This window comes from Phacochoerus africanus, chromosome X, assembly GCF_016906955.1.
Source record: "Phacochoerus africanus isolate WHEZ1 chromosome X, ROS_Pafr_v1, whole genome shotgun sequence".
Lineage (NCBI taxonomy): Eukaryota > Metazoa > Chordata > Mammalia > Artiodactyla > Suidae > Phacochoerus > Phacochoerus africanus.
The window spans coordinates 14,703,105-14,719,779 of NC_062560.1; the positions used below are offsets into that span (position 1 = coordinate 14,703,105).

The 16,675-nt window shown below is 42.9% G+C and overlaps 1 protein-coding gene across 1 annotated transcript in view; it reads left to right on the forward strand.

Moving 5' to 3' along the window:
• Positions 1 to 2,167: 2,167 nt before the first annotated feature.
• ZRSR2 (zinc finger CCCH-type, RNA binding motif and serine/arginine rich 2) overlaps positions 2,168 to 16,675 on the forward strand; it is a 28,632-nt gene continuing 14,124 nt past the window's right edge. Inside the window, exons 1-7 of the mRNA XM_047764996.1 lie at positions 2,168 to 2,248; positions 2,652 to 2,731; positions 6,647 to 6,749; positions 11,466 to 11,574; positions 11,790 to 11,876; positions 14,697 to 14,735; positions 15,345 to 15,463. Coding sequence (XP_047620952.1) covers positions 2,208 to 2,248; positions 2,652 to 2,731; positions 6,647 to 6,749; positions 11,466 to 11,574; positions 11,790 to 11,876; positions 14,697 to 14,735; positions 15,345 to 15,463 — 578 coding nt within the window. The 5' untranslated portion in view covers positions 2,168 to 2,207. The remainder of the gene's footprint in view (positions 2,249 to 2,651; positions 2,732 to 6,646; positions 6,750 to 11,465; positions 11,575 to 11,789; positions 11,877 to 14,696; positions 14,736 to 15,344; positions 15,464 to 16,675) is intronic.

Sequence of the window (16,675 nt, forward strand, 5' to 3'; positions counted from 1 at the left end):
TGACAGTCTTATTATTCTGACACAAAAGTCTGGTCTGATTCACAAGAAATGTTACAGCAAACCAAGCATTGACACTTTCAGAATGGCAGCAATTTTCAGTGTAAGTCCTGGTCATAGGAATGAGCAAAATTGGAGATCTGCACAGCTGTGTTTTGTGCCACTCAGGGCATTCTCTAGTTAGGGGATATAGCTGCCAAGTCTCCACCTTCAAGGAGATTAAGATTTAGTGCAAGATGCAGACTTATGAAGGCAAGAAAGTACAATATAGTGTGATAGTCATTATCAAAGGTGGAATACTCGTGCTAGGAGCAACTGCAAGACAAGTCCTTAGACTACTTTTGAGGGGATTGGGAAGTTTTCATGCTGTTGCCATTAATAACAGGTAATGTTTGGGGGACAGTAACTATTGCCAGGCATTATGCTAACATACAGCATTCCTCTGATTTTTACAGATGAGAAAACTGAAGACTAAACATTTGGAATTTACTTGAAATCAGAGAGCTAAGGCTTGAGCTTCCCAGTCCCATGCAACTCCAAAGTCTATGTCTCTAATTACGGATGACCTGAGCTGGACAAGGTCAGCTTGGAGGTGTGTTACTACAGCAAGTTGTCTTTGTAAGAGGGATTAGGGCAGAGTTTATGCAGAGTGTGGGCTTCTGGTGAATGTTTTCAAGGAGGCACTAGGAAAAACGGGTAGTTTAGAAATTGGGTACCTCAGTAATTTTGATTTGGAGGAGAGGAACAAAGGTAAACCAGGGAACTTACCCAATTATCAAAAGATTAGGGGAGTTCCCGTCGTGGCGCAGTGGTTAACGAATCCGACTAGGAACCATGAGGTTGCGGGTTCGGTCCCTGCCCTTGCTCAGTGGGTTAACGATCCGGCGTGGCCGTGAGCTGTGGTTGCAGACGCGGCTCGGATCCCACGTTGCTGTGGCTCTGGTGTAGGCCGGTGGCTACAGCTCCGATTGGACCCCTAGCCTGGGAACCTCCATATGCCGCGGGAGCGGCTCAAGAAATAGCAAAAAAAAAAAAAAAAAAAGAAAAAGAAAAAGAAAAAAAGATTGGGGTTGTTAATCATGTTGCAGTTACAATGTGTCCTTCAGGGAAACATTTTTTCTTGGTCTTGTCTCCGACGTTGTATGTGTACGTCTAATTATTAGTAGGGTTAATTTTGCTTTCTCCACCCCTTACTCTCATTGCCCAGTTTAATCCTGTGTCACTTCTCACCTAGACTGCAATATTCCAGCTGTATCTTTTATATTGCAAACCAGAGTAACTTACCTAAAACACAAATATGATCACAACAAACCTTAAGGCTTCTTGGAATGGCCCTCCTCCATAACCTAGCCCCAGCCCTATCCCTACCGCTCACCTCTTCCTCTCTCCCTGCTACTCTCGAATTGCCCTTTATATTCGATGGCCAAAATTCTCGTAGTTCTGGCAGATTCCACACTCTCACCTCTCAGTGCCTTTGCTTATGCTGGCTTACCTGCAGTTCCATCCCCACCCTTCGTCGCCTGAGTAAAGACCGTCTGCCTTCAAAATTCAACTCAGGCGTCAGAAAGCTCTCCCTGAATCCCCAAGGGGACTATGTTAAATAAACTTTGTTGTCTATGAATTATCTAGTCTATGAATTGGTCCTTCTCTGCCTTTAGAGTTCAAATTCCTAGCGAGCAGAGATGCTACTTTGTAGCCTCAGTTGTTAAATTCGGCGGCAGGTGTAAAAGGAGCGGGGGCGGAGTGTGGAGCTTTGTCTGAGGCGCTGATAGGTGGAACCACGGAAGGAGGCAGAGCCTGGGACTGGAAAGCTAGGGAGCAGCGTGTGTGGGAAGAGGCTTCGTGAATGGACAAGAGAAAATAAGAGGAGGTGTGACTTTAACTTCTTTGCCATAAGACACCTCATTTTGATGTGGAGAGAGGCAGTGATAACGCACTGGGGAAGCGCTAGGAGGAAAGAATTACTTACAGGGTAGAGGGGGGACACCAGATGATTTTTCGGGAAGGAGACATTTAGTTGTGCAGGGTTTCGGAAGACGAGGGACCTACCTCGGCTCCTCCGTCTTTGGTCAGCCCCGGCTGAGGCAAGTTCCCCGCCCCTCTCGCCTGAGAGGCCGCGCGGCGCCCGCGCCTGCGCGCTGCCGCGCGCGCAGGCCCTCCAGCCCGCCCCTTCCGGCTGGCACTTGGGGGGGCGTGGCGGCGCTGGCAAGATGGCGGCGCCCGAGAAAGCGTTGTTTCCTGAGAAACTAAGGTGAGCCGGGCTGGGGATGATGAGCTGGGAAAGGGCGGCCGAGCGGGCGGAGGCTGGCCATGAAGGATGTACAGGCAGGGAGGAAAAAGGAAGTAGGCTAAGCAAGCAAGCCACCGCGGCAGCTGGATCTCTGCCCAGGGCGTGCCCCGGACTGTCAACGGGCGTTGGTGGGCTCGGGGAGGCGAGTAGGGGTACAGGCGGTGAAATGGTGAAGATCTGCCCTCTGGGCACGGGACGGCGAGGCGGTGGTAAAAGTATGTTCTCTAATTAAAACACGGGAAGCAAGATTTCATTCTCCAGCACCCAAACAAGTTCCTGTCACTGGGCACGGAGGAGAGGAACTCAGGCAGTGCTGCAGGTGCGGCCACTGACGCCGCGGTGTGTTTCTGTCTTATTTCCCCAGCCACAAAAAGTACAGGGCCGCCTTGAAGAAGGAGAAACGAAAGAAACGTCGGCAAGAACTCGCTCGACTCAGAGACTCAGGTAACGGACTCATCCTGTTTTCTGTGAGTGAAATTGCTCCGCCTATTGCCGTCCTAACTTGAGACCCTAGTGTCAGAAGGAAGCCAAGTACAGTATCTTATAAAGAATTGCTGTGGTCACTGTCTCCTCCAAAGTTATCTTAGATCCGTGTCAGAAACAATATTAAAGTACTAAAGAGGGAGGAAGAAGTCACAGTAAATCATCACCCAGTGGTTAACTGTATTTATGAAGTATCTAATATTACAGGTGCAGGCATCATTAATTACAGCAGCTAGCACAGCTCTTTCACATAGTATTCGGTGAATGTCCTTTGTAAAACCAGAAGGAGTTGAGGTCTTTAGGCATTTTGCACGTTTTTTCTCAAACTTCACTAACTTAAGAGACCCGTTGTTGGAGTTTCCCTGTAGCACAACCGGGATCGGTGGCGTCTTGGGAGCGCTGGGACCAGGGTTCAATCCCCGGACTGGCACAGTGGATTAAGGATCCAGACATTGCTGCAGCTGCGGCTTAAGTCGCTACTGCGGCTAGGATTTGATCCCTGGCCTGGGAACTCCATATGCCACCGGGCGACCAAAAAAGAAAAAAAGAGAGAGGGAGAGACCCATTGTTGATGTTATGTAAATATATATGCATAAAACTAGTGATGAAACTTAGTCGACTTATAAAACAATATACTTATAGATTACAAAACCAAGTGAAATTATGCATCCAGTAAAATTAAAATCCACGTTAATGTGATGTTAAGGACGATGGGAAACATGCTCACAACATGAATTTGGTACCATGTGGATTTTGGAATGCCACTGCTACTGCTGTCCTGTAGTTATTTTTCATTTTTTTTTCCTATTAAAATACTGTTGGAATTCCTGGCATGGCTCAGCAGAAACGAATCTGACTAGTATTCATGAGGAGGCAGGTTCCATCCCTGGCCTTGCTCAGTGGGTTAAGGATCCAGCATTGACGTGAGTTGGGGTGTGGGTCACAGACCCAGCTCAGATCCCACCTTGCTGTGGCTGTGCGTGTGGTGTAGGCTGGCAGCTACAGCTCCGATTCGACCTAGCCTGGGAACTTCCATATGCCTGGGGTGCAGCCGTGACAAAAAAATAATAATAATAAAATAAAAATACAATGAAATATACTGTGGAACTGTGCTGGCCATGGTGTCATTTGACCTTCACATGGCGAAATCGATCATTTGTGTGTTGTTTGTTTTTTGTTTTGTGTTTTGTTTTTTGTTTTTTTGTTTTTGTTTTTTGCTTTTTAGGGCTGCAGGTTCAGCATATGGAGGTTCTCAGGCTAGGGGTTGAATCAGAGCTATAGCCGCCAGCCTACACCACAGCCACAGCCACGCGGGATGGATGCGAGCTGTGTCTGCAGCCCACACTACAGCTCACAGCAAGGCCAGATCCTTAACCCACTGAGTGAGGTCAGGGATCCAACCCGTGTCCTCATGGATACTAGTCGGGTTCCTTAACCACTGAGCCACGACCAGAACTCCTGCAAAGCATGTTTGGAGTGAACCTTGGTGGAGGGGCAGATAGGTGTGTCCTTTAGCAGTTTAGTCAGTTGAAGGATGGAGCTCATTGATCTGGTCGTGATTACATGTGGCTAGTGGCAGATTCAAGACTAAGCACTTGTCTCTGGATGACTCCTCTTGCTTTTGCTTACTCCAACTCACAAATTTTTTTTTTTTTGTCTTTTCTAGGGCCGCACCCTCAGCACATCGAGGTTCCCGTGCTAGGGGTCAAATTGGAGCTGTAGCCGCTGACCTATGCCACAGCCACAGCAACGCAGGATCCGAGCCGCATCTGCGGCCTACACCACAGTTCACAGCAACACCAGATCCCTAACCCACTGAGCAGGGCCAGGGATTGAACCCACAACCTCATGGTTCCTAGTCGGATTCGTTAACCACTGCGCCACAACGGAAACTCCCCAACTCACAATTCTTTACTCAGTGGGTCTTCATGAGTACTGTGCCCTACCAAACACTGCTGTTTGTTATTGTATACATTGGATGGGCAGACACTTCCCAGAAGGGTAGAGAAGAGATATTCTATAAGAAATGCTGTAAGAGTGAGTTGGCAAATGATTAGTAGAAATTTCTGGAGTATCAACCTCTCTATTATAGGAAGCCTCTATTGTAGGAACCCACTTCTTGAAATAACCTGAAATGAGCTACCTTATCAGAAATTAAAGTAACACAAAGTATAAAAAAAGCAAGTTGCAAAACTGTAGCATGATTCCATATATGGTTACATTTATAGTAGAGTTAGATACACAGTTGACCCTGGAATAGCATGGGTTTTGAACTGCCAGGTCCACTTACATGTGGATTTTTTTCCAACAGTAAATGCTATAGTACTACATGATCTGCAGTCAGTTGAATCCCAGGATGCGAAACTGCAGATGTAGAGGAATTGGGGATCTGGAGAGCCTGTCTGCAGCTGCGTGAAGGGCCAGTGCCCCTCACTCCTGTGTTGTTCAAGGGTCAACTGTATGGCAATCCTCGAGGACTGGATGAGCCTTGAGTTAGACCTATACTTAATATATGTCACAGACAGTATCTTTTTCCTTTTAGTCTGAGATCTTTTGTTATGTTTCCTTAAGATCACTTGTTTTCCTCCTCTTTTCCTTAAATTTAAATTCTGAGTAGAAGCGGATATAAATTTTTGTTATATTAAAAATTATTTTCCTTTGTTTTCATTTTGAAAATGTCCCAATGTGTAGAAAGTTGGAAAAAATGATACAATAAACATCCATGAATCCTTCCCCTAGATTTGTCAGTTGTTACCATTTTGTCTTTCTCTCTTTCTATAGATAGATACATATGTATAAATATTTTCTGAACCCTTTGCATGTCAGTTGCTTATACATAGCCCTCACCCTTAAATACTTAAGTTCGCAGGTCTTAAGAATAAGGACCACAAGGCGTTACCGTGGTGGCTCAACGGTAACAAACCCGACTAGTATCCATGAGGATGCAGGCTTTATCCCTGGCCTTGCTCAGTGGGTTAAGGATCCGGCATCGCCGTGAGCTGTGATGCAGGTCCCAGACACCGCTCAGATCTGACATTGCTGTGGTGTAGGCTGGCAAGTGCAGCTCTGATTTGAGCCTGGGAACCTCCATATGCCACAGATGCAGCCCTAAAATTAAAAAAAAAAAAAAAAAAAAGAATAAGGACCACAATACTAAACAATAAACAAGTAAAGGAACAGTAATTCAGTAATATGATATACAGGTCATATTTTAAATTTCCCAAACCAAGATTGATTATTTTGAAAAGTTCAAGCCAGTTGTCCTATGGGATGCATTCTAGATTAGTCTGTCTTCTCCTGATGAGCTTCAGGTTACACTCTTCATTGCAAAGTACTCATAGTTGATACTGTATTACCTGTCCTTAGGGGCCTATAATGTCAAGTCCTTCTACTCCTAGTGATGTGAACTGTTGCAATGTGAAGTGTTGCCAATGAGTTGGCTCCATTGTGAAGGATGTCCCAGCTTTGTCATTAGCACTCATCTCTAGGCTGATATTTTGAGACAGTGTAAATAACCCCCCAGTTGTGCCTACAGGGGTTTTTGCAGACGTGAGTACTTCTCTACTTAAGTCTTTGTACATTTTTTAGTTGCCATGTTCCTATAAAGATAGATGTTCCCTCCCAGACGCCACCATCTTTTGGGGTATCACTATGGAGCCATCACTGATTTTTTTTAATTCAGTGTGTTACCTACTACCATTATGGTTCTTTTCCATATTCCATTTTAGGTGATCAGGGCCATTTATTAGAAAGTTTTAAAAACAGATTTGTACCATAATTGTGAGGACGAAAATTGTGTATCTTTTTTTTTCCTGAACTACTGATCGAGGTTTTATAATACACGGGTAGTTTAATAAAACATTGAAATTCCCTCAGGACTCTCACAGAAGGAGGAGGAAGAAGAGGCGGCGGTGGCGGCAGTGGATGCTTTTATTGAAGAGCAGCAACTGGAGGAAGAGAGGCTGTTAGAGATAGAGAGGTCAGCACTGATGGAGGCGCTTCCTGCGAACCCACTTATTTTACTTGAATTTTTAAGTCTTTACTAACTAGTATGAGTCTTCTTTATAAAATCTGCTACAAGATAGGTCTTAGAAACTACCCTGGATCAACTGTTTAAACCTCTAGCTGATGGGCTGAAAGGATAGCTTGTCTTTAAATATATATATATATTTTTTTCACTCTTTTTGCTAATTGGTAAATGTTTTTGAAAAAAAAATACAAATAATTTAGAAGTATAAAAAGTGAAAGGGTGGAGTTCCCTTTGTGGCTCAGTGGTAATGACCCTAACTACTATTCATGAGGATGTGGGTTTGATCCCTGGCCCTGCTTAGTGGGTTAAGGATCCAGCATTGTGGTGAGCCGTGGTGTAGGCAGGTCACAGATGTGGCTGGGATCTGGCGATGCTGTGGCTGTGGTGTAGGCTGGCAGCTGTAGCTCCAATTTGACCCCTAGCATGGGAACTTCCATATGCTGTGAGTGCAGCCCTAAAAAGCAAAAAAAAAAAAAAAAAAAAAGTGAAAGGGCTTCAATAAACTCAGCACACCCAAAGATAGCTATTGTTAAGAAAGTAAGGAGTTCCCATCATGGCTCAGCAGTAACGAATCTGACTAGCATCCATGAGGCCACAGGTTCGATCCCTGGCCTCACTCAGTGGGTTAAGGATCTGGCATTACCATGAGCTGTTGTGTAGGTTGCAGACACGGCTTGGATCTGGCATTGCTGTGGCCATGCTGAGCTGCAGTTCTGATTCGACCACTAACCTGGAACTTGCATATGCCGTGGGTACAGCCCTAAAAGACCAAGAAAAAAAAAAAAAAAGAAAGAAAGAAAGAAGGTATACGTTTATCGTGGGATCATATTTATACATATTTTTCTATAAATTGCTCTTTTTGATAAATATATAGGACATTTCACTATTGGTGCAGAGATCTAATTCAAGCATTTCAATGGCAACATAGTATCCATTGTATGGATGTAGCATAATTTATTCTTTATTCATAATTTATACTTCTCTATTGATGGACATACAGGTTATATACTATTAAATAAGGTTCACTTACCACATCCTATTAATGTACTATTACATTAATTTACACTCAGGCTTCTTACTGTTCTATAAAAAGTTGTGTTGAATATTCATGATTATATATCCTTGGTGATTGTCCTACTATTTCCTAAGGAAAATGCCTAGAGAAGCACATATAAAATGTAGGTAGGCAGGTAGGTAGGGCATCCCATTTTGCAGCTTGCAGCAAATTCAACAGTAAAAAGGTGTGCATCTCTGCATAGTTTTTTTTGTTTTTGTTTTTTTTTTTTTTTTTTTTTTTGCTTTTTAGGGCTGCACCCGCAGCATATGGAGGTTCCCAGGCTAGGGGTTGAATTGGAGCTACAGCTGTTGGTCTACACCACAGCCACAGACAGCAACACCAGATCTGAACTACATCTGCCACCTACACCACAGCTCACGCCAGCAACTGACCCTTAACCCATTAAGCAAAGCCAGGGATTGAACCTACATCCTCATGGATCCTAGTTGGATTGTTCACCGCTGAGCTACAAAGGGAACTCCATCTCTCCATACCTTCGCTCACACTAGGCTTTATCAATTCTTAAAACTGCTGTAGTGAAAAGTTATATTTCATGGTTTTGAATGTACATTTCTTAATTAGTAGGATTGAGTATCTTTTTATGTATTATCTATTTGTAGATTGCTTAAGTCTTGCACCTTTCTCTTTTGGGATACAATTTTTTTTTAGTTTGTTATGTAAACAGCGTTATTACTTGATTAAGGATATCAATCATTTAACTGTCATGTGTATGAAATATATTTTTCTTGCTTGTCCTCAGTCCTAACTTGACTTACAGCATTATTACCATCATTTGATTTCCATGTTAGCAGCTTTCATCATGTTATCTGGCCTTGGTGTGTGACTTAAAAAGGCCTCCTCTGTCCCAAGATGACAAAAACATTCTGCTATTTTTTCTTTTAGTATTTTTCAGGGGATTTTTTTTTAAGTGGTGCACAATAATACAAATGTACCTGATGCTACTCAACTGTAATACTTAAATGGTTAAAATGATACATTTTATGGTATGTATATTTTCCCACAATAAAAATAAATAAATAATTTTTTTAAAGGAGAAAATAGCTTTATAGACATTCTCTAGCTATTTAGTGTGTTCACTGGAAATGTTGCTTTTCTTGTAATTAATTCCTGTTACCTACCTAAACACATAAATAGGTGGAAATATAAAAATGCTGAAGGAAAAAAAAAAGTAGTAATGATTGGGAACATGTAGTTGAATTTAGCCAGATTTGCATCCCAGTCCTGGCTCTGCTGTTTACTAGCCGTGTTCAAATTGTTTAATCTCTCTAAGTTTCAATTTCCTTTCCTTAAATATGGAAGTGGAATCATTCATAGTACCTACCACATAGAATTGCAAGGATTAAATGAAACTAGCAGGTGGTAAGTATAGAGTTTTTAACAAAGTGTAAGCAGATAGGAGGTGTTGTAATAATTCTGGTTGTTCTTATATTAGAGATATCTGTTATGATGAAGATGATACGTATATGGTATGAAATAGGGAAATAATTTTTTTTTGGTTTCCATTTTACTTGACATGCTTCTTTTAAATCACATACACATGCCTTTGTGGTCTGTTAATTTTTTTAAATTCCTATATGAGTTGCATTATACTTTATTGTTGAAAAGCAGGAAAATTCTGTGAAAATACTAGATAGCTGTACGTCCTTCTTAGAAGCAGATGTACAGTGTCAAAGGTAAACACAGCCGGACGTCGAAGTGGCAGAAACAGACTTTATTCAGTAACTCCTGACAGTATGAGGAGAGCTCAGCTCCATTTTGGTTCGTGCACAGGCAATTTAGGCATTTAAAAGGCAGAGTGAGGAAAATGCACAGTACAAAGAGTTGGTCCCTATGCAGGTGTCTAGGTGGCCATGAGGGACAAAGTTAGGGCTCCATCCTCCCACAGGGACTGGGAGGCAGAGGCCTCATCCTTCTTCATGATCACCTCTCCCAGGTATGGCTCTCAGGTCCTTGAGCGAGACCCTTACGCGGGGCAGGTGACACAGTCACAACGATGAGCCCTTGATAGCGATGCTCGAAGAGAGGGAAGGCAGAGGCCTCTCGGGTGTTAGCTAGAGCCAACGTTCTGTTTTCCTGGCAGCATTGAGGTGTCTCAGGCCTGGTCATGTGTGCTGCGAGGGGGCGGGTGCTGAGGTCCCCTAGGGCAGCAGCCTTCTGCTGCTGGAGGCCGTGCTTGAGTTTGTGCAAGTCCCTTAGGGCACGGAGTTAACACAGTTGCGTGCCTAGACTTAAACCTTGTAACATTTTACTTTTTTGTGGTCTTAAATACGTATACACTTTTGTTCAGCTTCTATACAATTAGTATGGTTCTTAAAAGATACATGAATCGGAGTTCTATATACTATATACACACCCTCTAGCATACACAGGAACGCTGACGTATGCAATATGCCAGTCTCTACCGTGGCTAAAAGGTGTATTCCTGGAATCTGTAGTTGGACGTGGAATACTTTTTTCCTATAAAGTATTTGAAATTGTGGTTGGTTCCCCAGGCTAGACATAAAACCTTATTTAACTCCTAATGTAATATAGAACAATATCTCATATTTCATTTTCCTTTCATAGATTCAGTAGGGAAATGCAGTCTAGGTTTTAAAAACCCAATTGGGAGTTTCCCATTGTGGCTCAGTGGTTAACGAATCCGACTAGGAACCAGGCGGTTGCGGGTTCGATCCCTGGCCTTGTTCAGTGGGTTAAGGATCCAGTGTTGCCATGAGCTGTGGTGTAGGTGGCAGACGCAGCTCGGATCTGCTGTGGCCGTGGCTGTGGTATAGGCCAGCAGCTACAGCTCCGATTCGACCCCTAGCCTGGGAACCTCCATATGCCATGGGTGCAGCCCTAAAAAAAATAAAAATAAAAACCCGATTGGTTAGTAAATTTTTGAAATATAACCCATCTTTAAGTTGGAAACTTGTGACACCATTTTAAGATTGCTGTTTATAACTGGTCACTTTTAAAAATAAACTAGACACTAATTTTTTTTAATAACTCCTTGTCATCTTTTCTTAAAGCCTGCAGCTTGTGTTATTTTAAAGACACAATCATGATTAGTTTGCCTTCTCTCAGCAGTCTAGGTGCTCAGGGCAAACCACAGGAGTCTCTCAGCTGTAGAGTAGCAGTTCATGAGTTTATGGCAGGAGATGCCAGGTTTTCTTGGTGCTGCAATCCTGTGATTGGCACTTTCAAAATACACAGAACAGGAAGGGTAATACTTTCTAAATGTGAAATGCTGGATGTTGTTTTGAAACTTATTACTCACAGTATTGGGACCTAAACATCACTGTTGTCAACCTAGAGGAAAAGCTGGAGTGTCATCGATTTGCGTAAAGATATTGCAGATAGGAAATGTACAAGTAGTGATTTTACACTGTTACCCTCTGGGGGATAGTTGCTAAAATGTAGTGCCTTTCCAAGAGCACTATGTATATCTTTTGGTCTTCTTACCCTCACTTAACTACTTTCTAGAAAATATCTTTCATGACACTTGAATCATCCCCAAAATGTCATCTTGCTCTCATATCTGTGTGTGTCTGTATTTGTAGATTAGTGCCCATTCTTTTTATTTGATTACATCATTACATCAATAGGCAAAAATTACATGAGGAATGGTTGCTGCGGGAGCAGAAGGCACAGGAAGAATTCAGAATAAAGAAAGAAAAGGAAGAGGCAGCTAGAAAACGGCAGGAAGAGCAAGAGGTATGGTATTAATCAGACACGTAGTTAACTAATTAGTTAACCAAAATTACTCTCTTTAAGAGAATCATGACATTAAGAGTCATGACTACCCTGAACTTTGAAAAACAGGTATTATCCGTTTTGCCAGTGTTAAAGTTTTTCATTTATTTGCCCCATATGTTAACTGCTTTAAAGCGAGTCTGAAAAAAATTATCTTTTTTTTTTCCTCTGCAAAGAGAAAGTTAAAGGAAGAATGGGAAGAACAGCAGAGAAAAGAGAGAGAAGAGGAACAGCAGAAGCTACAGGAGAAGAAAGAAAGAGAGGTGATTCCTGTCACAGGAGGATAAACGCACTGCGTATCCTCTTAGTGAGCGGACGTGGCGGGTGATGGGGTTGAAGAATAAGCTATAGACACAGCAGGGCTTGGGCTTTGCTTTTTTCTTTAGAAAGGGTCATGTTTTTAGTTTGTATATACACTAGCATTTCCTTATGATGTTCTTCTTTGGGTGTGTGCTATGGCAGATGCCTTAAATTAAGGTTTTTCTTCAACTCCACTTACCTTACTCTTTATACCAGGGATTGGCCAGCTTTTTCTGTAAGGGGCCGGAGAGGAAATACTTGAGGCTTTAATGGTCTGTACGGTCTCTGTTGAAAACATCCACCTCGGCCCATGTCCCATGAAAGCAGCCATAGGTAATGCATAAATGAATGGTTGTGGCCATGTTCCACTCAAACCTTAATGTTTTATTTATTTAAAAAAAAAAAAAAAGGCAGCTGGCCCCTGCTTTATACTGCGTACCATTCTAGAGCAAATGGTGTTTTTCTGAAGTTTTTGTTATGTATGGGTTGACTTAAACCTAGAGAATACTATTTTGTATAGTCTCCACCTTTAATTGGTTCATAAGAGATTTCACTGCTTTTGACATGTCATCAAGAACTAATTGAAAGAAATCAGAAACTCAAATATTGAGGAATTAGGAACTATTTTTTTTTGCTATTAAATCTTGACTTCCTTTCTAACTTGGGCTCTAAAGGCAATTGTAGCTAACACATAGTTGCTCACCGAAAAAAGAATCTATATGGTATATGTATATGTCTTCTGTATCTTCCAGGATTCTTTTAAAAAATTGCTGTGGTCTATTTTGCTGCTGTTCCTTAACAGTGTATTTATTCCAAAGATATCACAGCTCATCTTTCCTTGACTGATTCATCAGGATGTATCTTTTCTGTGATATTGCTATGTTTGCATAGCATAAAACTGGGTAATCACCTGATCATGGGGAAAAATGCATTTGTTTACATGCCGGGGTAGAAGCAACCTTTGTTTTTTGTGTCTCAGGCCATCACTTAATTCCAGCCAGATTTTAAATGCACTTACTTGAGTACTGCATTCCAGATGAGGCAAGATCATGCTAGGTTTTCAGGGGGCAGGAAAATTATTTGGAGCTTTTTTTTTTTTTTAGACAGTAATAAACTCCCATTTTAACAGTGGAATGTTCTTCAACTGAGGTCTTTCTGGCACCAGATAAAAGTTAAGACTTTTGTTTCAAAGAGAGCCTGGGGAGACATGAAGGAGAAGTGGGTAAAATGAAGTCGAGTCTAAGCATATAATATCAAGGAATATGCCTTCTGTGTTTCTCCTCTGAGCTAGATAATTCTCTGGTGGTCAGAGATAGGACAGAAAAAAAGATCTGCACTCACTGAGTTTGGTTTCTAGATGAGGGGAGCTAGATGATAGGCAAGTAAAGAAGATCATTTTAAGTGCTCTAAGGTCATGTTATGTGGTATAAAGACATAAAGCAGAAGGTCACGTGACAGAGGGATGGGGAGGAAGGTACTTCTTTCAGCTGCCCTCAAGGAAGACTTCTCCAAGGAGAAGCATGTGTGAGCTGACGCCTGAGAGCGGACATCTCAGGGGGAAGGGCTCTGGGCAGAGGGAGGAGGCCTGAGCATGGAGCTGGAAGGAGGTCAGGGTCCCTGATTCCTAGAGACCAAAGGCGAGAGCGGCAGGGGTGGGGAGGAGGTCGGGAGGGTAGCAGGGTCAGATCCTGTAAGGCCTCCTGGGCCAGCGCGGGGGCGGATGGAGGCATTTTGATTTTACCTGAAGTGTCAGGGGAGGCCATTAAAGGGATTTTCTGCAGGTTGGTGACTTCATCTAATCTGCATCTTTAACAGATCACTCTAACTTTTGTACAAAGAATGGAGGGTGGGGTAGAGAGTGGTAACCGAGGAGGCGAGAGTGGAGATAGGCTGACCGATTAGAAGGCTGCTGTTGCAGAGAGGACGTGATGGCCCTCTGGATGGCCACCTTGCCCAAGGCAAAGAAGTACACAGGTCTGCGGGCTTTGCGGCAGAGTCTCTGGAACTCTAGCCGGCGGGCCGAATGGACGGGGAGCAGAAAGAAGGGCAAAGGGATTCTAGCCATACCTTTAGGTTTTTAGTTTGAGCAAGTGAGCAGAAGGCAGTACCCTTTACTGAGATGGAGCATCTAGGTGGCTCGGGGCAGGGGAGAGCAGAGTTCCATTTTGAGCAGTTAAGTTGCGGAGGACCCTGTGTGATCAGGTGGAGTTACTCAAATAAGCAGCCAGAGAAATCAGGCTTTTATGTGATGCTTTAAGGAGCTGGGGAAGAGAAGTCTGTGGAGCATAATTGAAAACTTATTTAAATGCCAAGAAGGTCAAACTTTCCCAGCATAATTGCAGAACTGACTTTGCCTTATCGGAAAGTTTGAGGTTTTTCATCAATCCCAGTTGCTTCTGTTCATGTCATCGTGTAGCACCTGTTACGTGTTTGTGATGTTTCAGCTAGCATCGTCTTTTATGCTATTCACTAATACCTCATCTTAAAAACTAGAATGTGGAATACACATTTAAATCTACTAACTGCTACTCTTATTGAATGTTAGAAGATTACGTTTTGCAATGTGAGCTGTCAAATGTCCTTGTTGACTAAAGCTTCTCAGCTGTATGTCTTTTGAACGCTTTTCAGAAGATCTGTGCTATAGAAAGCAAATTAGACCCTGAAGCCTTTTGTGTGCATGGGTTTTAAAAAACTGTTACACATGAGATTCTTAACCAGCGAAACCAGATGTGACTTACCTGACTTCGAGGTTTTCATTAGTCCTATGTTTGCACCATTTGTAGGAAGCTGTGCAGAAGATGCTGGAGCAGGCTGAAAATGAGGTATTTTTCAAAACCTTCCATTAAGAATTTGAAACCAACGAACGTTTCCTTAAAAACAATACTTCCAGTAATGTAAATTTGGTGGTAAGCTATTAAATTGTGTCTGAATGCGGGAATTATCTCTGTGGCTCTGTGATTTGTGTGTATAGTGGCAACAACAGACGTTAATGGACGAACAACAGCAAAAACCACCCCTGTGGACTGGACTTGTAGTTCCTAAAGTGTGTGTGAGCAACATCACACACTCCCCCCGCAGGTGGATGGCTTAACTGGACTCAGAGTACCTTAGATTGCGCTCAAGGGGTGGGTGGGGTTAGTCCTAATACCTCCTTTGGTCCTTTTCAGAGTGGGTGGACAGGAGGGAGATCTCGTGACTGCTCCTGGTAGCTATAGTGATGCCCGGTGATGGGCCGTGACTGGGAGCCGGGAGAGATGCACAACTCACATCTCACAACAGTTGTTTGTCGAGTCTCGATTGTGTGATACAGCTGAAGCGTGTATATTCTTACATGAGTCTGTTTTATTTTTGACCAAAATATTCGATACCTGTTGAACATTTACCTCTCTGTGAATTTTTACACCAAGTAAAGTCATGGTTATTTTCAACAGCTGGAAAACGGTGCCACATGGCAAAACCCAGAACCACCCACGGAATTAAGAATAATGGAGAAAGATCGAGCTAACTGTCCATTCTACAGTAAAACGGGAGCTTGCAGATTCGGAGATAGGTAACCGATTTTGCTTTCTCACGTCCGTCCGAGTTGAGTGACTCAACATGGTGAGGTTTGTGAGTTCTCCCTGGGGGAGCGGCACGGGCGTGAGTTTGAAATGTTCACAGTCAGGCATCTGCTGCGTTCGTGCTGTTGATCCCGTTCCCCAGCTGACCGGCTCCTGCTCCCCCTGTGCCTCTTCCCTCCCTGGGTGGGCTTGTTCACTTCTCTGGCGGGGCTGCCTGTGCATTCCTTCCACAGCTGTCTGAAGACTTTTTGCTTTAGTTTCCCTCCTGTGCCTGTATTAGCCCCACACGGGACAACTGGGATAGAGAATCTCTTTCAAAAGACTGGCGCAGCCTGGCTTTAGTTTTTGAATGGCAAGCACTGGGCACAAAAGAGGCTTTAATAACTGGCATGTCCAAAGGGAAATCTGTGAAAGACAGGATCTGAGGGAGTAGAGGAAAATTCTTTTTTTTCTTTTTTTCCTTCTTTTTTTGGCTGCTCGCGAGGCATGTAGAAATTCCCAGGCCAGGGATTGAACCCATGCTACTGCAGTGACCCAAGCCACTGCAGTGACAACACCAGATCCTTAACCCGCTGTGCCACAAGGGAACTCATGTAGAGGAAAACTCTAATGCACATTCTCAGTCAGAGGGTGGGTTCCAAAACTGGCTTTAGCAGCTGTCACTGGGGGAGTTTCTTAAGCCCTCTGTGTCTTCGTTCCTTCATTTGTAAAATGGGGATTAAAAATAGTATCCCCCTTCTAAGGTGGTTGTGAGGCTGAAAAGAGTGAATGCAGGGAAAGCAGGCAGAACATGCCAGGCCCATGGCAAGTGCTGAGTGTTTGCTGATATTTTCATTTTGTTATTGTTGCCCTTATTCTCTGAGGCACTCTTGTTCCCTGCCTCTTTTGAATCAAGAATTTTAAAACGAGACATTCATATGAATAAAAACTAAGTGTTAATGTTTTCATTCATTTAGCAAATATTTAAATACCAACTACATGCCAGGCAGTGGTGATTTTTATAATTTGACTTGTTTACGTGAATAAACAACTTAAAGTAGATAAATAATTCATAATGGTGAATAAATCCATCTGAGGCAAAATCTAATTATTACTTGTCATTCTGCAGAAAAAAAGGTCAAATTATATCTTGTATCCTATTCATCATAAAAAGGGATATGAATAGGCAAGTTCGTATGTATTTAATGAGAAACCGTATGTTG